This window comes from Myodes glareolus, chromosome 4 (assembly GCF_982192425.1).
Source record: "Myodes glareolus chromosome 4, mMyoGla1.1, whole genome shotgun sequence".
NCBI classification, from domain to species: Eukaryota; Metazoa; Chordata; class Mammalia; order Rodentia; family Cricetidae; genus Myodes; species Myodes glareolus.
This window is the reverse complement of record NC_142029.1, coordinates 61770793-61792906: the sequence shown is the minus strand read 5'-3', so window position 1 is coordinate 61792906 and position 22114 is coordinate 61770793. Positions and strand designations below refer to the sequence as shown.

Sequence of the window (22114 nt, the reverse complement as noted above, 5' to 3'; positions counted from 1 at the left end):
TGCACACACATACAACTCATGCTCACATGCACACATGCGTGCACACACACTCATGCACATAAACTCACATGCACACACATCCACCACACACTCATGCACACACACATGCACACACTCACATACACATTCACACACACTTATGCTCACATGCACAAGTGTGCACACACATTCACCCACACACTCATGCTCACATGCATACGCACATGCGCACAGTTTCACATGCACACACACACATGCTCACAGCACACATGCGCGTGCGTGCACACACGTATTTACACCAAAAAGAAAAGAAGCTGAAGGAAGTTCTGTACAGATGTCATAATGATAGCAACTCAGACCTGCTCAGCACACAACAACAAAGAGTAAATTTCTGTGTGAAAAATGAGACAAGAGTCATAGATATTTTCAGCTCATAATGAATTGGCTAAGAATCTCATTACAGGTCAGCAAGAAGTAATGGAATTATTATCTTGAAACTGGAATTTGAATGATAATACATTTCCTGAGATCTAAGTTGAAATTTTGACCAGATAAGATAACTGGTGTTCTTGTATCCAAATAACAGCAACACTTTAAATGGAGAAATGACAAAAATAAATCCTTATATCAGTTGTGGAAATTATATTTAAAATATGAAGACAAAAAAGATACTTTACAAAATTGGTCTTCAGTTAAGATAAACTTGATAATAGATTTCCTATAGACTGTGATCCCTTCTTCATAATACCAAAGATAATTGATCCAATGTTAGAAAAATTACAGGTACTTTTTAAAGTTTAAGAAGCCCATGTGGCATAAGAGATACTGTTCTATAGTATTTTGATATGGTATCTTCTAGGATGTCCAAATTAGTTTACAAAATATTGTCCATTTACGGTCTAAAAGTCTGAACTGAACTGAAATAAGAATATTTTGAATATTTTATATATGTCAAAAATAATCCCAGCTAGATATAAATAAAAGTAGGCTCAAGCATGCCTGAAAGTGTTTCAGCAATTTTAAGTAAATAATCCAGACTTATGAGAAGTTCTAAACAAATGTTGGCCAGATATTCAATAAACAAAGATAAAAATGTCAGTGGGATTTGTTTCCTTCCTGGTATTACACTCTCATGTGAAGTATCTAATTTTGAAATGGCAAAGAAAGAGGAGAGATTATTTATGATCTGGCAAAATAGGGACAAACATTTATTTTGCAGCTTTTTATAATACGGACCAAAAATAATGACTTGAAACAGTTTTGAAAATGAATCAATATGCATATTTTAATTATAACCATTGTTATTATACAATGGCTGCAAAAGTATAAGACATTTGTGAAGAACATCTTATGTTGATAAATTTAGAATTATTTGAAGTAGTATATTACCCCTTGATGGGATATTAAGGCTAAGTTGACCCAGGTTCTGTGCTCCGAATTCTTAGAGTAGCATGATCTTGAAACTAGTGTTTTAGTTACTTTCCTTGCTGCTGTGAGTAATACCCGACAAGAAACAGCTTAGGGGAAAATTCGTTTATTTTAGCTTAGGGTTTCAGTTCATCATGACAAGAAAAGTATGACTCTCACCTTTGACCTTTTACCTCCTAGCTTCTCAGTGGAACAGAAAAGAGAAGGAAAAATGTCAGTGCTCAATTGACATCATCTTTTTCTTCTCTCCTTCTCTTCCTCCTTCTCCTCCCCCACTCTTCCCCTTTCCCCTCCCCCTCCCCCCTCCTCCTCCTCCTTCTCTTTTCTTTTTAGTCAGTCTAGGACCCTGGATCATGGGCTGCCCACATTCAGATTTGGCCATCCCTCCTCAATCCTCTCTAGAAGAGTTCTCACAGACACAACCCAAAGTGTGTCTCACAACCTCGGGTGTCTGTTAATCTAATCAATGTAACAGTCTAAATTACCATCACAAGTGCACCCTTTGGCAGCTTGATACTCAAAACCTTCACTTTAGACCGTAACATTCCACTCCTGATTCCTTAAGTCTCCTGTCTGTCTCATAGAACAAAATGTATTTGGTCTATCTCTAAGAACTCCCCAAATCTCAATAATGCCCATGCTGTCCAAAAACCCAATGTCACATTCTTCAAATATACCAAATCGTAACCATTCTTATTTCAAAGGGGAAGAATGGGGCCATATCAGGAAAGCTCTGGCTAAAACAAAAGCAGAATCCAACAGGACAAACTGCAAACCCAGTAGCTTCATGTCCAACATCTGGGGCTGCTGGAGGCATCATCTGGGCTCTAATGGACTTGGGAATCCTTGATTTTTCTCGGTTGTTTGCTCGTGTATCATCTCTCATGGACTGGTCCCAATCAGTGCCAGCCATTGCTTTCAGTGAACATCCCACGGCTCTGGCATCTCCAGTATCCTGGATCCTCCACTGCAACCTCAACCTCACCTTCCCAGTTTTGAACATAGCCTACTCAAGAGTTTCATATGAGAAATCTGATCTTGCTATACGAAGCTGGGCCTCAGCAACTGGCTGGGCCCTGAGTACAAGCTTCCATGACACTCCTACCTTGAATCTTGCATGCCTGTAAAATAAGCAGGTGCGGGAATGATGTCAAGTTCTGCTGCAAGCCTGAGGTGTAGCCGGGCCCCCTTGAACCACAGCTATAGTCGTCGCTGTAGATTGAACCTGAGAAAACACTTCCCACGTCTTCTGTTCTCCGCAGGGCACCTAGAAGGCAATTTCTTTTTCAGGAACACTCTTTTCAAATGAATTTACATTGTTGGATCCTATGTGGGGTCTTAGCCATAAGGCATACTTCCTATTGCCCCAGTACATTAGATGCTTCTTAACGGAACAAATATTCTTTTTATTTAAAATTTATTTATTTATTATATATACCTGCATGACAGGAGTGGGCACCAGACCCCATTACAGATGTTTGTGAGTCACCTTGTGGTTGCTGGGAAGTGAACTCAGGACCTCTGGAAGAGCAGCCAGTGCTCTTAACTGCTGAGCCATCTCTCCAGCCCTGGAACAAATATTCTTAAGAACTACAGTCACTCTGGCCACTGTGTCCATAACCTTAACATTCCCTTCCTTACCACATTGAATATCTTGAATATCATTGGTTTAGGAAAATTCTTACCCATTAAAAGGTATTTTTTTTCCCCATAGAACTCTCTCCTCTCTTCTCTTTCCAGGACTGTACTTTTAGCTAGACCTTCTCTTTTCTTTACATTTCTTATTGTCTTCTAAAAGGAACTGAAGGATTGATTTAGGTTCATGGTTTGAGAGTGTAATTGATTATGAAGGAGAAGGTATAGTGCCAGGAGTTTGAGGCAGCTTGTCATATTGTGTTCAAAGACAAGAAGCAAAGAGAGACCAGTGCTGGCATCTGCCCCTTTATTCTTTTTATTTGGTTTGAGACCACACGTCCATGGAAGTGTGCTGCCCAGAGTTCAGGGTAGGTCTTCCCACTTAGTTAAACCTCCATGGAAATGATCTTATACACAGACCAGCTATTTGTTTCCCATGGGATTCTAAATCATGTCAAACTAACAATCAAGATTAATAACCATGCCTTCTTTGTACTTCAAATATCTTACATAGTCTGTTCTTTTTGTCATTTCATGCTGCTTTGTGGTCATTTTCTTTTGATCAACTGTCCAGCTTATTAACTTTTTCTTTGGCTCTGTTTTGTATGTATATATATTTTAACATCCAAAGCTTTTTTTTTTTTAATAACAGTAAGATCCAGGGTTAGTTTTTGTAGCCACGGCTGGCCCTTCTGCCTCTGGCACGTTCAAACTTCCGGCCCTTGGAGCGGACATAGGGTTTGGTATGGCTGTGTGGGGTTCCTGGGGCCTTGCCAAAATGGCGGTACACCTCTCGGCCCTTCCGAGGTCCACAGTGCCACGGCCCTTGGGAGACTCGATGGCCAGCTGATCGAAGGTGAGGATCTTACCCCTAGCCTTGAGGATGCGACTTCGGGCCCGGCTGCTCACCCGCACTGCACACACCTTCAGTTTGGGCACGTAGAGAATCCTCACATCATCTGTGACCGTCCCCACAACCACAGCCGGCTTGTTTTCTCGGCCAGGAAGCTTCATCTTTCGGATCATGTGGGAGAGGGACAGAGGTGACCGGTTGGTGCGACTCATAAATAACCTTTTCAGCACAACCTGATTGAAGGTGGAGTTGGTTCGCCTGGCCAGAAACCTGTACAGCTTGACCAGCAGCCGCAGGTAGATGTGCTGGCTCTTGGGCTCCTTGCGCCGAACCTTTCGGTCCTTGCTGTGGCGGATGTCAACACCCATGATGGCGCCTCTGCTCGGCCAGGTCCGGAAAGACAGAACTCTGCCCGAGTCTCTGTTTTGTATTTTAAAACCTCATCTAATGGTTTCTTAATTTTTGCCATTGCATTTAAAGTCTAGAATGTCCATGTTCTTCTTTTTTTAAATCTACTATATATAAAAAACATATCCTTTCACTGCTTTCCCTTTTCTCCCAATATTTCAAACTTACCATTTAAAATCATCTTTGAGTTCATAAGCATTGTTTTAGTGTGCATATCCAATATCTTCACAATCTACAATCCATATGTGCGGGCTAGTTTTATTGTCAACTGACACAACCTATAATTGTCTGGGAAGAGAATCTCAATGGACGGCTGTCTAGATCAGTTTGGCCTGTAGGAGACTGCCTTGATTGTTAATTGATATAAGAAGATCCAGGTCATTATGGGTAGCAACATTCCCTAGGCATTCTTATTCCGAAGGGAAGAATGGGACCACATCAGGAAAGCACTGGTTAAAACAAAAGCAAAACCTAGCAGGACAAACACGAAATCCAGCAGGTTCGTGCCCAGCATCCAGTGCTCTTGGGAATCTCTCTTATGAGAAAGGAGGAAGCTAGCAGAAAGCCGGCGAACAAAGCAAGCATGTGTGCGGTTATTTGCTCTTTGCTCATGTCTGTGGGTGTAAAGTGACTGTTTCAGTTCCTACCCTGTTTGCCTGTAATGTCGGATTCTAACTTGGAATTGAAAGTTAAATAAATCCTTTTCTAAACTCTATTGCTTTACCATCTTGTTATCTTTCCTGTATCTTCAAGTACATATTAAAAACAAAGCAAAACAGAGCAAAATTGCCTACTGGCAAACTCTTTTAATTCCAGGAGACAGAGGCAAGTGGACCTCTACGACGTCAAAATCAGTCTAGTCTTCACAGCAAGTGACAGGCCAGCCAGAGCTTCTAGACTTGACATTTTCTGAATGGCTTGTTTCTAGTGACTTGTTGTTACTTCTTAATTTTTCTTTTTTAAATAATTTATTTATTTTCATTTTGTGTGCATTGGTGTTTTGCCTGCATGTATGTCTGTGTGAGGGTGTCGGGTCCCCTGGAACTAGAGTAATAGACATTTGTGAGCTGCCATGTGGATGCTGGGAATTGAACTCAGGTCACCTGGAAAAGCAGTAAGTGCTCTTAAGCACTGAGCCATCTTTCCAGTCCCCGCTTCTTAACTTTTCTAATATTCTTTCTCACATACTGAAATATATTTATAAAGTCCATAATACTTATTTACAGATGCTCTTACAGTGGGATATGTATGTTCAATTTGTTGTATAACTTTTATAGTAGATATTAGGTAAAATTGGAATATACAGTTATTAGGAGAATGATCGCAATAGACCCAGTGTTTGAAATGATACTATAAGATACACATTGTCTGTTGCATTAATATTTACTTGGGTGACCAAAAATTAGGGCATGAGTTGACAGATATCCTTATTTTTTTATTGATTTAATCGAGCTATACATTTTTCTCTGCTCCCCTGCCTTCTTCTCCCCTCCCCTTCAACCCTTCCCCCTGGTCCCCATATTCCCAATTTACTCAGGATATCTTGTCTTTTTCTACTTCCCATGTAGATTAGATCCACATAAGTTCTCTTAAGGTCCTCTTTGTTGTCTAGGTTCTCTGGGATTGTGAATTGTAGCCTGGTTTCCTTTGCTTTTTGTCTAAAAGCCACTTATGAGTGAATAATATGATATTTGTCTTTCTGGTACTGGGTTGCCTCACTCAATATGATGTTTTCTAGCTCCATCCATGTGCATACAATTTTCAAGATGTCATTATTTTTTTCTGCTGTGTAGTACTTCATTGTGTAAATGTACCAAATTTTCCTTATCTATTCTTTGGTCAAGGGGCATTTAGGTTATTTCCATATTTTGGCTATGACAAACAATGCTGCTATGGACATAGTTGAGCACCTGTCCTTGTGGTACAATTGAGCACCCTTTGGGTATATGCCCAAAAGTGGTGTTGATTAGTCTTGAGGAAGGTTATTTCTGAGAAATCATCATACTGATATCCAAAATTGCTGTACCAATTTGCACTCCGACCAGCAATGGAGGAGTATTCCCATTACCCCACATCCTCTCCAACAGAGGTTGTCATCAGGGTTTTTGATCTTGACCATTCTTAAAACAGGTGTAAGATGGAATCTCAGAGTTGTTTTGATTTTCATTTCTCTGATGGCTAAGGATGTCCAGCATCTCCTTAAGTGGACAGATCTCCTTATTAAGCCCACAGAATGTGTGGTCTTCTCGTAATAGCTGAAAATGAAGTCAGAGAAAGAAACTGCTTCCCACCTGGGAAATGACATGGGTCTCCAGATTTTCACATAAATTGATGAACCACTTGGATGGATAAATGAACTAATAGAAAAAATGATATGATTTGTGATTGAGAAGACTAATAGGTGGCTATAATGTTGGGTAGGTAAATGGATGAGTAGGTGTGTCTAGTACACACATCTAACTGGGTGGATGCTAGAGTAAATGAATATAGATATTTGGTAGAGGGAAGAACAGGAAGAACAGTTATATAGTGGGTAGTTTGTCAGATAGAACAGATAGACTATTTGTATAGATGAATGGCTCCAGGTGAATATATATGCAGTATGTATGTGTGTATATAATACATATATACATGAATGGAGAAGAAAGAAGTAGTAGGCATGGTAACTTTCACCAATAATCCCAGTACATGAAGCTGAGGCAGGAGAGATTACTACAAATTCCACACCAGCCTGGGCTACAGAGTGAGATTCTGTCTCAACTAAACAAAACAAAAGCTAATTAACTTAAAAATTAAAGAGAAAGAAAAGGAGAATAAGAGAAATGGTTGGTGGGTGGATGGTCCACCTAGCAGACGGATAGACACAGAAGTAGATTGGTAGGAAGAACAGATAACTAACAAGTGTGTAAGTGAATGGAGGCATGGGTAATGGGTAAGAGAGATGCTAAGAGAGAAGGTTCTGAAATTAGATCATGCTTATATCCTGGCTTTTCAGATTAGCTGTGCAATTCTGTGTAACACTGAACAAAACTTGTAATTTCCCTGAGTCTTGGGAAAAATATAAATATCACAAAAGATCACAATTTATGGTGAAAGCTTTTAAAGGATTATGTTGGAGAAAATCAGTATTTTTGAGAATAAAAGCATCAAAAACAGATGTTATTAACTGTTAGTGGTAAGTCTTATTTGAAATTAAATTTCTATAAATCAAAATGAAAACTTCAGAAATGGAGAACTGTGGTGAAAGTCTAGTGGTAATTCTTGAAAATATCTAACTATCAAATAATATTAATATAAAATATTTTGAAATGATAGTTACAAAGTAAAATGTAAATAGTATTTATTTTGGACTGTTAACATTATAATACATAAATAGGGGAAGATAAGAAAGAAACATTGTATATCTACTTTCTTCATCACTCATAGAAGGATCAAATAATAGTACCTCTATTGAAATTTGGAAGCTGGGCGGTGGTGGTTCATGCCTTTAATCCCAGCACTTGGGAGGCAGAGGCAGGCGGACCTCTGTGAGTTCAAGGTCAAACTGGTCTACAGAGCAAGTACCCGGACAGCTAGGGCTGTTACACAGAGAAACAGAGAAACCCTGTGTCAAAAAACTAAAAAAATAAAAATAAAAATAAAAAAAAATTAAAAAAAGAGGAAAGAAGTTTGGAATGTGTATTAGTTCAGCTTTCTGTTACTATAACAAAATGCCCGAGACAAATGCTGGAGAAAAGATTTATTCTGCCTTGTGTTTTTAGTGTTCAGACCCGTTTTTGAGACAGCACAGCAAGACAGAAGCATGTGGAGAAGTGAAACAGCTGACATTGCGAGCCAGGGAAAGAGAGAGCACTCGTCTTCTCTATAAGACGAGTATAAGAGAGTGCACTCCTAGTGATCCAAGAGCTTCACAGGAAGCTGCACCTCTCTGTGGTTTTCTACCTCCAATCCCAGGGATCAATTCATAGCCCACTGAGAGTGCATTCCAGGTCCCAGCTCTAGCCAAGAACAGAACATCTTCATCTCCTTTCAGCTCTGCCTTCCCCTCCAGAGCTTCCTTATTGTGATGTGAAGGGTTTTCTTTTTCAAAATTGTCTTGAAGCAAATAATACCTAATTGAAATTTCATAATTCTTTCATTTTCCTTTTGACTACTTTTTAAATTTGAAAATAGAAAGGTAGTTAGATGTAATAACTTATTACAAATAGTGCATAGAAAGAAATCACATATTCATACAAACGTTTTACTATGTTTGTCTAGCCTTTCTAGAACACAAAATAGTGCCTGGATGATGCTGATGCTGATTGTGGTGGCTTTGAACTGTTTTAACCTCTTTGCGGTGTGTGAATAATTTATACTGATCATTCCTTTTCTTTTCTTTTTTTCAAACCCAAACTGAGTTTTTTTATATAAAAGAGAAAGTGGGAGAATATTAATTATTTGCTTATTTTTTATCGTGTTAGAGCCCGGAAGCCATCTACTTTCCCAAGTGCTCTAACCTTCTGTAGTTGAACTCTAGGCTTCGTGGTTAATTCTAGAAGGACTTTAGTCCTTAATATGAGGCTTTGTGGGGCTGGGTTTGGAATCCAGCTCAGTCATAGTGCTTGCCTAGCACGCATGTGACCCCACGTTCAATTTCAAGCATTTTAAACACCACCACCATTGCTGCCCCTGCCGCCGCCACCACCACCACCACACACACACACACACACACACACACACACACACACACACGCACACACACACATCTTGAAGCTTTGGAAAAATACACTTACAATACTAGCTTTATTTTGTATATTTATTCCCAAGAAAGGAGTGCTTACTAGGGCACATTCTATAAAAGCTGTGACTGCTCACCTGGAGTTGCAAACTATTTTTGTGCTAAGGACTGGAATTTGTTCTCTAATCACTGACAAGGAATCCCTGGCTACATTTCCTCTCGCCTTGTGATTGGCCAGAGAATCTTTGGTGGATAAACATGTAAGAGTGTGTGAGAGGGCATGTATGTGGAAGTACATGTGTGTGGAAGTGCACGTGTGTGGAAGGCACGCGTGTAGCTCAGTGGCAGAGACACAAGGTCCTGAGTTTGACCCCAATACTGATAAAGTAATGGTAAACTTTGCTCTTTAAGAGAGGTTTTTTTTTGGTAAGAATTTATAGCAGATTCATTTAAAAATAAAACACAGCATTTTATTTTAAGACAGTTAAGGAACTGTGGTAGATCCAGCTGGAGGAGGTGGGCAGGCTGTGCTCAGCTGGGTTTCTCTTACAATGCCAGGACCCAACCCCAGGGAATGATGCTGCCCACTTTGTGGAAATTTCCCACACCAGTTAATCTAACCAATAATCCTTTACTGGCACAGGGGTTAAGATCCCTCACAGCTGTGCTCAGAGACTTGCCTCTCAGGTTATCCCAGATCCTGTTGAGCCGAAGACACCAATCTTCACATCTCCCTTCCCACACCTGATCCCCTAACCCTGGCAGGTAACATTCCTGGATTCAGATAAACACTAGAGTGGTTTGTAGCTTCCCAACTCACGGTCCTCACAGCAGCGGCTGATGGGCGTATTTCTTTCTCTGTCTTCCTTGTGTCGCTACAGCCAGGGGTGCACAGGTGCAGCAACCATCTCGGCAACGCCGTCAAAAGCCGAGAAAACCTGCAAGTTTTAAACTCTGAGATATAGGTGAGCATATTAAATGAGTTTCTCTCTCTCTCTCTCTCTCTCTCTCTCTCTCTCTCTCTCATTCTTTCTTTCAAATTCGTGGGTAGAGGACTAGACTTTATTTAAAACAACAACAAAAAACGTTTTTGGAATAAGTACCTTGCAAGTATAAAATTAAGCCATCTAGCAATAATTAAGCTTTCATCTAATAAATACTACATTCTGCTAAAGAGTAACAAATAGATGAAGATGTTTGGGGCTAAAAACCTACTAATTGCAATATTTTCAGTTCCAAATTAGTTTTGAGCAACACAGGCTAGTCTGCTATTATAAATTATGCCTGGTGTTACAACCGATGGTCCCATTTCTTCCCACATAATTTGTTTGTTCTCTCTGACTGCAGACTGAGAAAGCAAGGAAGCATGTCACCTTTCTCTTAGATTTCACTGAGGAAAAAAGTCAGGCTTTTGGCTTGAGGCCATGTCTACGGAAAATGAATCTCAGAGTAGGCAGGTTCCTTGGAGAGCCGTCATCTCAGCCCTCATTCAAACAACTTAATACATGGAGAGACAAATTTGCACAAATTCCACAGTGGAGAATGCTTTCTGGTCAGGACATTTTAACATCAAAGCATCTCTTTCCAGTCTGTAGCATGCTATTAATATAATAGAACCATGAGTGCTGACTGTAATCTGAAATCCCTCAAAACCTCTAATTAAATAAACCTGTAGAAAATATTAGGTATGAATTTGACTTCAAAGATGATTCTTCGTTTAAGTCCTGGGGTTAGTGGGGCAATTATTACAGTGTGCAACTGAGGCGTGTGCCTGGTATCATCATATTTTATAGTGAAAAGTCCAGTGCCCAGAAGTACAAGAAGTAAGTGTGCATAGCTGAATGAATTATGACAGCACAGCATGCCACCATGAAGTCAAGAAATGGGACATCACTACAACCAACACCCTTCCCTCCTCCTCCCAGCTACTAACATGGTTTCCTCCAAATTTAACCTCTTTTATTTTTTTTTTAACTGTTTGTCTGGTTTTGGAATCATTGGGTTTGTGCTCTATGTTTCAGTTTTTACTCAACAAAATGTTTGCAAGGTTTACCTGTGATGTGCTGGTAGCATTATAAATAGTGTAATTAGGATGGCCCAGCCCATTGTGGGTGCCTCCACACCCCTGAGCTGGTCCTGGGTGCTATAAGAAGCAGGCTGAGCAAGCCATGGTGAGCAAGCCAGGAAGTAGCACCCCTCTGTGGCCTCTGCATCAGCTCCTGTCTCCGGATTTCTGCCTTGACTTCCTTCAGTGATGGACTGTGATAGGAATTTTAAGATGAATATAAACCATTTCCTTATCAAGTTGTTTTTGGTTCCAGTGTTTTATCACAGCAATGGAAACTCTAAGACAATATGTTTCAACTGATCGATCATTTTATGGTTACTATTATTTTACTCTGTGTAGGAGACTATAGCTGAGGTCTTTGATTTCTACCCAACAGATAAAATTTTGCAGACAAATGGATGGAGCTATAGAACATCGTATTGAGTGAGGTAACCCAGACCCAGAAAGACAAGTATCACATGTACTCACTCATAAGTAGTTTTTAAACATAAAGCAAAGAAAACCAGCCCACAAATCACAATCCTAGAGAACCTAGACAATAATGAGGACCCTAAGAGAGACATACATAGATCTAATCTACATAGAAAGTAGAAAAAGACAAGATCTCTTGAGTAAATTGGAAGCATGGGAACCTTGGGAAAGGATTAAAGGGGAGGGGAGAGGCAGGGAGGGGAGCAGAAAAAATGTAGAGCTGAAAAAAAAATCAATAAACAGCAAACCCAGACAAGTGATCAAGACACAACACTGTGTGTCCTTCAGACACTGATTACAAAGGCGTCAAGAAAGTGGGAGACTGTGTCTGTGTGACTTCACATCTAGCTGGGCAAACAAAGCAACACAAACAAAGCAAAATGATCAGCTCATATTTGCCTAAGCTCCTAAACGACGAATTTGGACTAGCACACCTACATATCTGTTTAGAAGAATTAGTTGTCACAGACCCTAAGGGACTGCAGACACCGGTGGATCATGCATGCAGTCCTAACAATATTCTTCATAGGTGTCCCTAGGATACTCTTGAGAAACACAAGATGGGTAAGAGACCCAAGAAAGCTCCCTTTCATAGGTAGAAGGTGACTCCAACACCACCTATTTCCCCAGTCCCTTGTCTCATACAACCTCAAAGTCTCAAGATGTTAGAGTGGACACCAGAGCTTTCCCTCCACATTCATATAAAAGGCCTTGTGTACCAATCTCAGAACCAGGCAGGAAAGACAACAATGGACTCTGAAATCTCTACAAAACATCCGTCGTAATGTCCAGCGTACACTAGACTAGCAATAAAAAGGGAAGGGTGGCCAAAGTCCAGAAATGGAAGCAGCCAAGGTGTGAGATGATCCAGATGTCTGACTTAGCAGACAGACGGTTTAAAGTAGCTATTATAATAGTTCAAAGACCTTATAGCTAAAGGAAGATGCAATCTCAATTGGCAAATAAGGGCTTTTAGCAGAGAAATTATGGAAATGACTGAAAAAGAAAAAAGAAATAGTATTTTTAGAACTGAGAAACATGAAACTAAAATTAAAATATATCTGGGTGGCTACAAGTGTGTATTTATAGGATGCAGAAGAAACCTCAACAAACTTGAAGAGAGCTCAATAAAAATGTAATCTGAGGATCAGCAAGGAAAAAAGATGAAGGAAAACGAACCCACAGGGGCTCTGCGGAATGTCTCAGATCATCCACGATGGTTGAGTTCCGGAAGAGTCTAAGACAATTAATTACAAAAAAGAAAGTTTTTAGGATATAAAGCTCAGCGAAAAGCAAGTGTACTTCGCTGTGCACAGGAAAAGTCCATTATGGTGGGAGAGTCATGGAAGCTGGAACAGGATGCTTAGTGATCACATCTTTAATAGCAGACAGAAGTGGAAAGAAAGCGGGTAGAAATGAGGCGAGGCCGCAAGCTCTCAAACTTGGCCCCAACCTTCTTCCAGCAAGCAAGCTGCATCTCTCCACAACCTCCCCAAACAATGCTACAAACTGAGAGCAAGTGTTCAATACACAAGCCCACGTGGGACACCACAGTGGTCATACGAATGCATACATTTATCCTAACAAATTGAAAGAACACTGAGGATGTGCAAACATGACTGCATGCCAATTAAACATCAATAAAGCTGGTTTTTTTTGAAACACCAAAGTTTTTCAAGACTTCTACATTGCTAGTGAAGTGTTAAATTATTCAACTTTGGAAAGAGTTAATTTATTATAATGCTAAAAAGATACTTAGCCTATGATCTATCAGTTTTTACTTCTGGATATTTCCCCAACAGAAATGAAAACATAGGTCCACAAAAACTTCACACACAAATTTTCATAGGAATTTTATTCATGATAATAAAAATGGCAAGGCATCTAAACAGCCTGATGAATAGAAGCAGAAATCATGGCGTATTCAACAAACAGAGTGCCACATAACAATAAAAAAAGAATGAAAAATCACACCTACAAGCAATAAATCTCAAAAACTTTAGAGTGAATTGCATAAAACCATTTATATGACGTTTTGAGATAAGTTAGGTTAACCCATAGTGAGAGAAAGCTCCTCAATGAAGGGGGACAGGTGGGAAAGTGGGCGTAGATTGTACACAAAGGAATGTCAGCATGGTTTCTAAGAGTCACACTGTTCTACACCTAAATGACAATGGTGGTTGTGTTCTCATATACATTTATAAAAACGCACAGAACAATTAGCGGACTTGAAATAATTTTAATTGTGGTTTCCAGGAAAGGCATTTAAAATATGTCTTCACGTTGTTTGTAAGTTTTGGCCTAATTTCTTAAGGTTGGAATGCCGTTAGTTGACATGCGGAAGTCAAGGATGGCAGATGTGAGGCCAAAGGTGGGGAATCCAGTTTTCCTTGCATCAGGATGCAGGTGTCTCTTTGGTCTCCTTCAAGCACCTGAAATTGATCAGCCAATCGCAGGGGCCCAGTGGGTGTGCTTTCCTGGCTATGTCTGCTTTTGCTTCCAAGGAGCAAGCAAGGGGCTTCGTTAGTCTTATTCACCCTGACCCTGGCCCTGGAGCTCAGTCCTTTCCAGAATGCCCTAGAAGGTGACAGGGGGCACAGGGATGTATTCTGGAGGTGGGCAGTGCCTTTAATTAGGTCAGCTTTCTATCAGAGGCCCGTTCCTGAGGCCCAAGAGGTGCTAAATACTGGAAACCTAGAAGGTAGAGGTGGAAGCCCACTGAGCGTCCTGCAGTCTCTGAATCCTGCAGCCTATGAAACCCTAGGAAGACTGACAGCACCTGGGGAAGAGGGGTCCCATGAGACCACTCTGCCCATATTGTCGTAGGGCCTGGGGAAGTCATACTCGCTCACAGGGCCTCGGGTGCTTGGGTGGGGAGTCTGGACTGTCAGTGTGGCTGCGATTTTGAGGGGTGCCCTTAGCAGCGAGTTCTAGTGCAGGAACACCTTCTCTGCAGGCTAGCTGCGGTGACCCCAGGGTGGCGCTACCTCATCACGGTCCAGTTGAGCGGTGCCCCCTGGTGGCCTCCCGAGACTGCCGGGACCGGCAGCGCTGCTCACGCTGCTAGAACAAGGTGGAGACACGGCCCTCTGCCCTGAAGCCAGACTTGCTTCCTTCATTTAACAGTGTGGTAATTGCGCTTCACAATTCGCGCAGAACGCACTGAGAGCCTGGCGGCCTCTAATCTTTTAACCCTCTCCCGACTTCTGGAGCCTTTCTGGAATTCCAATTGCCTTTTTTCCAAGAACAAGTTCAGGGGAGAGTGCTCTTGTCTTTTCGAGAGCCGGTCCCCTGTAACCTGGTCTTTGTGAAGGGGAAGAACACTCAGTATAATGCGTGTCCCTATCTGAATCCTCTGAGGTCACTCGGAGGTTTGGGGGCTGTGGACATTTGAGGTGATGCACTGAGAGACCCGTAGCCCAAAGAGAAGGGTTTTAGGGGTACATAAGGAACCTGAACAGAGGACTTGTTATAATTAGCTGTCCCACTGTACAGTGAGTCTGTCTTTTTGGCTTCTAATTACACCCCTAGGGCTGCAGCTCCCACCCGGAGAGTGAGAAGATAGGAGGAAAGGCGTGGAGAAAGGGGTGGAGAGCGACGGGAGGAGGGGAGGCGGGGCGGGGCTGGGGGAAGTCAGCTCTGGTGACAGCAAAGGATGGAGGCTCCCCTGGGAGTAACCTGGGACTGCTAAAGATGGTGACTTTTCTGTTCTCTGGAGTATAGCAGTCCCCTCCCAAGTCCCGGGGGCTATATTTTGAGCTTGGCACCATTCTGAGCTAGGAATGCCCTCCTGGCACTGGTTGACTGGCCTCTAAGGTCATTCCCCAGGCTTTGAGTGGGTAGAGAATAGGGCTGGCATCAATTTTCACAGCTTGGTCTAAGCCAGCGCAGAAGGGTCACTATGGAGCTGCTGCTAAGCCTAGAGGCCTCTCTCCTGGCCTCTCTGTTTCTCAGGTGCCCCTGACCAGTGAGTTCTCGGAATGTGCCCAAGTTTGCTGGCCTTCCTACCTTTGTTTAGAACTTTGTTGTCCCCGCTGCCTACACCTTTGACCCTTGGAATCAGCCCTACCACCTGCTCTGATTTCTCAGCTGAATTCAGAGCACTTGGGTCTTTGCTCCCAGCATCGTCAAGGAATGTGTCACGTTAGGGCCTCGCACACACCAGCTGCTAAACAAATAAAGCATGATTGACAGCTGGAAGGGGCCTCGTTTAGCTATCTGTGGGGTGTGACTGTCACACTGGCCTCACCTTTCAGGGAGATGCTCTGGGTGAGACTCCTCCCTTGGAGATAAGCTCCTCCCCCTGGGGCACTCTCAATCAGCTATCCTCCCTCTAGCTCCTCAGCCTTCCCATTCTTTGTCTAGATCTCTCTATCAACTTAAAAGATCCCTTTTCTGGCCCTTCCTCTCTCAGCCTTTGATCTCTGCCTCTTCTGAGCCTGCCTTCTTCCCCACTTTCCTTACTAAGTCAACCTTGGCTTTGACTGTATGTCATCTTCTCATCTCTGGGGGCCCACTGGGGATGCTTCCTTTCCTGGGAAACTTCTCCTGGCTGGGCTCATTCTTCTTCCAACAGCCTGGTGAGGCCAGTTGAAGGGTCTCAGGGAGCACCTTGGCTCACCTAGAATCACTCCTCATGGTGGAAGATTCCAGCACTTGTCCAAATCTGTTCCCTCTCCTCTGAGCAGGGAGGATTATATTTCGTCACCTGTACAACAGTTAGACAATGCCACGAGACTAGCTCTGGCCAAGAGCCTGGGAACAGAAAGACTCTGTGTGCCTTTTGACCAAAACACTTGCTTACCAAGGTGAGACCTTCTTAGCTTTCTTCCCTGCCTCATTAATTGTGGATGATGAAACAGAGATAATTCAAGTCCAAATAGTTGGCGTACCAAGCCACCCTTGGAAGCCACTGCCCTAGGAGAGTCACCCAGACAAGCCATGGGCTTTGTGCAAACAAGAGATAAATGTGTGTTGTGTCATGTGACTGAGACTAGTGAGGCTTGTTGAAGCCTAGCCAAGTCTATTCTGAGGGAACTGAGGAGTTCGTTAAATGAATTCATGGCTTGGCAAACTGTAATGATCTATGCACATTTTATTATTGTTATCAAAGTGTAGCAGGTGCCTGGGGATCAGGGACTTTAGTTAGGTAGAGAGCCCTGTGTTTTGTGGCCACAGTACAGGACTGGGAATGGGTGTGGAGATTGATAAATGGGCACGGCATGTCACGAGAGAAAGTCTTTCTCTCATTAATGATTTGCCAAGGGCTTGCCTGGAACCTGTTTACATATTTAATCACTGATGAAAGGTTAACGAATTTGGCCCTCTGGGCAGAGGATGAACATTTTTTCTCCAATGTTTAGTTCTATGGCTGAGAAGATGAGATTTTTCTCCTGAATTTACAAAGATTCCTCACCCCCACCTCTCTCTCTCACACACACACAACTTCTCTCTCTCTCTCTCTCTCTCTCTCTCTCTCTCTCACACACACACACACACACAAACACAAACATACACACCAACCTCTCTCTCTCACATACACACCAACCTCTCTCTCTCTCAATATATGTGTGTATGTATATATGTATATACATACATATGTATGTATCGAGATAGGGTCTCACTATGTGAACCTGGCTTTCCTGGAACTCACTATGTAGAGCAGGCTGGCCTTAAACTCACATAAATCCACCTGCTTCCCAAGTCCTGGGATTAAAGATATGTTTCCACCATGCCCAGCTAAGATTCTTCATTTTCAAGTAGAACCCTGAGACTAGTGTGGCCTTCATCATGAACTGTGGTGAGGATCCTGCCAGAGGACTTTGGACTGAAGAATACTTGATAGAGATAGCCTTCTCTTCTAAGAGTCAAAAGATGGGGGGCGGGGAATCACTGCAGACTCTTTATTTCCTGAGTCTTTGGTTCCTCCCTTGTGAGGCTGAATGGTTCGAGGGAGGGGGTGTCAGGGAAAGATATAGTTGTGGCTGTGTCCAGAAAGGGGACCCTGGCCCTGATTCAGACTACAGGGTTTCTAGGCTCCATGGCAAAACAAGGAGAAGGATCAAAGGTCTACTATGGCCTGCTTAAATGTAAAGGTATCTTTGGTGGTTAATGTTCATGGTCAGTTTGGCCAGACTTGGCTCTAATGCACAGGTGACCCAGCACACAGGGTTCAAGGGCTACCTCCAGCTGCCTGGAAAGTGGACTTTCTGAACCCCTTGTACAGTCCCATACACGGACTCCGGCTTTGTGTAGGGTGTTCTTGAATTGTAACAGCAATCTTGAGCATAATACAATCAAAGTGTCTGGCACTTTGTTCTCTAATTGAAGGGAAAGTAAGATCCTTAGAGCCCCTTTGGCATTTGAGAGGCAAGATTTGCTAGATAATAGTAAATGGTCAACTATGACTATGGTATTCATGGATATAGCTGTTTGTGACCAAGCCCACATCTGGATACGAACTCAGGAACAGTGATCGGGCCACCCAAGAGCCCATTCTCATGGGTTTTTGACATTGACCTTCATGGAAAGCAAGACCGGGGTACAAACAACAGCAAGCAATACCTGGGGCCTAGTCAGCACCAGGCAGATGGCTTGAGAGTGACATGGCCTCTAGGGCACTTGACTACAGCCTCTGAAGGTGGAAGGTTGTCCAGAAGGTACACATTGTGCCTGTTCTCTGATAGACACATGACAGCGCAAATTCATGACCAACTTACACCTATGACAAAATTATAATATATTAATAGCAAATAATAGAATAAAGACTTGTGGGGACAACCAGTTTTCCAGAAGCTAAAGATTGGCATTCATTGTTCGTGAAGTTGGCTGGAGGCTATGCCTTCAGAATCTGGTTAAACTGCAGGGAGCAAGCCCAGGGTTAGTTGCAGAGGATCAGGTTCCAAGCAGAACCTTTGCACATGCTGAAACTGGCCCGTGAGGTTGTGTGCAGCCTCCTCCTAAGCCAGATGTGTGGAAATAAGCCTGGTGACTTCAGAAAGCATGCTGTCAGTAATGATGGCTTCCACAAAGACCTCAGTGTCACAGCAGCTGGGCCACACTGACACACAGCTTTTGACTTCTCTCCATATAAGGCATTTCTGGAAGGCACTTAAATGTCACATACGGCAACGGCAATTGCCTAGCTACTTCAGGGACGCGGTGAGGCAGCTCTCCGTTCTCACACAGGGTCAGGTGCACAGTCAGTCTGTGAGCCCTCATTGGCATGAATGGTCATGTCAGGATCTTCTCTGCCAATCAGTGGGCATGCGACATGTTTGGCAAGCATAAGAGTGTGCCCCTGATGCTCACCTACTGCTCTCTGGGAGGAGGCCCTAGTATGAATGGCGGTAAGATTGACAGGGGCTCTCTCAGAGAACCGTGTAGTATCACTGCCAAGCACTGTCTCAGCCAATAAACAGAGCCGTTGGTAAAACCCTTCCTTCTTCGGCTTCTGCCTTTGCCCCTCTCTTGCATAGCAGTAGTGGCCTCCAGCCCAGGCCCACAGAAGGTGACCACCTCCACCCAGAGGTAGTGAGAAGAAGTGGAGAAAATGTCAATGAACACGACGTGTTTGTAAGCAAGCCAACCTGGCTGCTCTCTTTGTGGGCTGCAGCTTGCCATCAAGCACCGTGACAGGTGACGTGCTCTCTGCTCCATTGCTTGCTCTGGCTGCATCTCAGATGGCCTCCCTTTACTCCTCTGCACACGGGCTGAGGTCCAGACAGTGGGGTCCATGGGAGGCTACTCTTCTGATTCCAGGGAAGGGTGGGGAGGGCTTCTCGTATCTCTGAATGTGAAGGGTCTGGTCTCCACTGTGAGGGTGGGACACTGGGCCCTTCCTAGGTCGTCTTCTTGTGGCTTTCTCAGTTTGAAATGGAACCCCAGAAAGGCAGAGAGTAGAGAGGCCTCAGGTTCCTACGAACAGTGTTTAAATGACCTGGCCTCTGGTTCCTTAGCTCCTGCTCTGATACCAGGGTGTAGGTTATAGAGAGAGGTCTGCACTTCCCAAAATGGTGGCTTTCAAATCAGCCTCGAGGGCAGAAAGTGAGGAAACTAAGGGAGCCAGCCCCTGGTGGGTTCCACTCTAGACTGAATCCAGGTGGAAAGGGACTGCAGCCAGCTCCTTGTTAAGAAATCAACCTCCTCCTCCTCTTCCTCTCACTCTGGCTCCAGGCAGGGTGGAGTCAGAGCAGAGCTGGCTGGCCTGGCCCGGAAGACACAGACCCCTATTCTCACTCTTCGTAAGTATTCCTGAGAGGCTGGTGAGAGCAGGGGCTGCCTCATGGGTGCCTTGTGGGAGGACCCAGCGCTGAGGATAGACTGCCTATGTGGTGACCCCTTCCAAGGAGTCTGGAAAACTGGACCCTCCAGTTCGGTGCTCATTCAGTTCAGCGCACAAGGCCTCAAGAACCATTGAGTAGACTTTAGGAGGGTGAAGCAGCTGAGACAAAGGAGGAACGGGACTGTCTTTCTTAATAATAAAGGAAGGGAGGGAAGAAGGGAAGGAGGGAGGGAGGGAGGTAAGGAGGAAGAAAGGGAGGAAGGAAGAAAGAAAAGGAAAAGGCATGTTAACATCAGTTAATACAGGCTAGTGTGGAGGGGGAGGATCCAGTCTCTGAAACGGGGGTAGCCATGACTGAGGGTCAGATGAGGCCCGAGGCATTCTCTTGCAGGCTGTATTCCCTGTTCTTCTTCACCCTCCAGCTGATAAAGAAGAGTAGCAGTGTGCCCAGGACCTTGTAGGCCACCTGCAGGCCCAGGTACCTGTGAGACAGAAAGAGAGAGGAGGGCTGCTCAGTCTGTGTCCCTGGGCCGAGGACAGCAAGAAGATGAACATTGTTTTCACAGTGGCCTGGGAGCTGTGAAGGCCATCACTCAGCCAACAAGCTGCCATCTCCCAGGTGGGGGCCACTTTGGGCATACATACACTAGTGATCCTCTGCTCCCAGTGGTACCACTGAGGGCCAGAGGTGACACCACCGCCCCAGCTGTGCTACAGGGCTTGTAGCTTCCTGTTGCCCCTCTGCTGGTCTTCTCTGTCAGCCCTCTAGGCCTTGGACAGCCCCTTCAAGGCCACCTTCTTCACCATTTCTAGATGACGGATTGGCAACAAGAGAGAGATGGCTGGGTTTGACTTACTGGCATCGGTTGGACCCCCTTCCTGGGACCTCTGCTGGGTGCTGAGCTACAGACCCCGTCTCTCTGAGCAGTGGAGGCTGTGTGGTATCTTCTCACATTCATAGTCTCTCTCAGCCTCCAGCACCCCTTTACCTTTGGTGAACTTTTTCTGCTGCCATGGGCTCATGAGGGACAGAACCTCGGGAGACATCTCAAAGCAGACCCTCCGTCTTCTTACCTAAATGGCTTCTTACAGGTGCATACTATGGTGGCCCCTGCTCTCTGTCCATGGCAGAGTTTGCAGAGACATCCCTCCTATCTTGTCCCTTAGAAGGCTGACAGCTCCTACCACAACCACAAGGCAAATGCCTGTTTGTTTTATTTTGTTTTGGTCTGCTGGGACCACAGGCCAGATCTCTTCAACACCCGTGTGGGTAGGAGCCCTCACCTGTCTCGGAGAGCATCATTGTCATAATATGAACAGGCCCCTCGTCTCCCTGAGCACAGGTAGTTCCACCGGATACAGGAGGAGTCAATGATGAGACCATACAGGGCCGGAGATGGCAGCCAGGCTGGCGACAATGGGAAAGAGTCAGAATCACAGTGACTTGGGAAAGCAGAAAACTATCGGTTAAGCTTAAATCCTCTTCTCAGCGGAAGGTTTAGGAGATAAGGGGAATCCTTTCAGGGCAGAGTGAATCCCAGGGTCAATCTGATGTCAGCTCCCCCACACTGCACACTTCAGTTCTCATGCTCAAGGCTGGCCCCAAGTAGAGATTCTGCCTGGAGAGTACTGATGTCCCCAGGCTCTCACGTGGTCTCCAGGTGGCTTCATTACAATGAAGAGCAAGTGAGCAAGGGGGCACAAGGATTGCAGTGTGGGACGTCCTTCTGTCTATGTGTTGCTTTTATTGATTAATGAATAAATGTGTTTCGGCCAGCGGCTTAGCAGAATAGGGTAAGGAGGGAGTTCCAAGCAGATAGAGGAGGAGAGAGTAGGCAGAGTCAGTGAGACACCACAGAGGAGAAAGACATGGACACCAGCTGGGAACTTCGCCTACGACCTCGTGGTGAAGCACAGATCAATGGAGATGGGTTAGTTTAGGATATAAAAGCTACCTAGCAATATGCCTAAGCTACTGGTCAAATAGTATTACAATTAACATAGTTTCAGAGTGGTTATTTCAGGCCTGGGCGGCCGGGAAACGAATGAACAGCCTTTGACTACAAGGATGCACTGAACTCTACTTTAAATCCTATGTTCTTCCCTCCAAACTGCGCTTCTGGACTAGACAACACCCCTTGAAAACCCTTACTATCCAAACTGCTCAGAACCTAGGCTGCCAAACGTTCCAGCACCTGGGTGGTAATGCCTACATAGTCCAGCAGGCACAGTGCTTTGCTGGGTGCTGACTATTCTAGATGCCCACTC

General features: G+C 44.0%; 1 protein-coding gene and 1 pseudogene across 1 annotated transcript in view; both read right to left on the bottom strand.

The window, feature by feature from the left end:
* Positions 1-3666: 3666 nt before the first annotated feature.
* Positions 3667-4268, bottom strand: LOC125388872 (large ribosomal subunit protein eL18 pseudogene; annotated as a pseudogene).
* A 14016-nt stretch (positions 4269-18284) lies between these two features.
* Slco2a1 (solute carrier organic anion transporter family member 2A1) overlaps positions 18285-22114 on the bottom strand; it is a 77658-nt gene continuing 73828 nt past the window's right edge. The window contains exons 13-14 of the mRNA XM_048417199.3: positions 21131-21254; positions 18285-20328 (exon numbers count right to left, since the gene is read on the bottom strand). Coding sequence (XP_048273156.1) covers positions 20208-20328; positions 21131-21254 — 245 coding nt within the window. The 3' untranslated portion in view covers positions 18285-20207. The remainder of the gene's footprint in view (positions 20329-21130; positions 21255-22114) is intronic.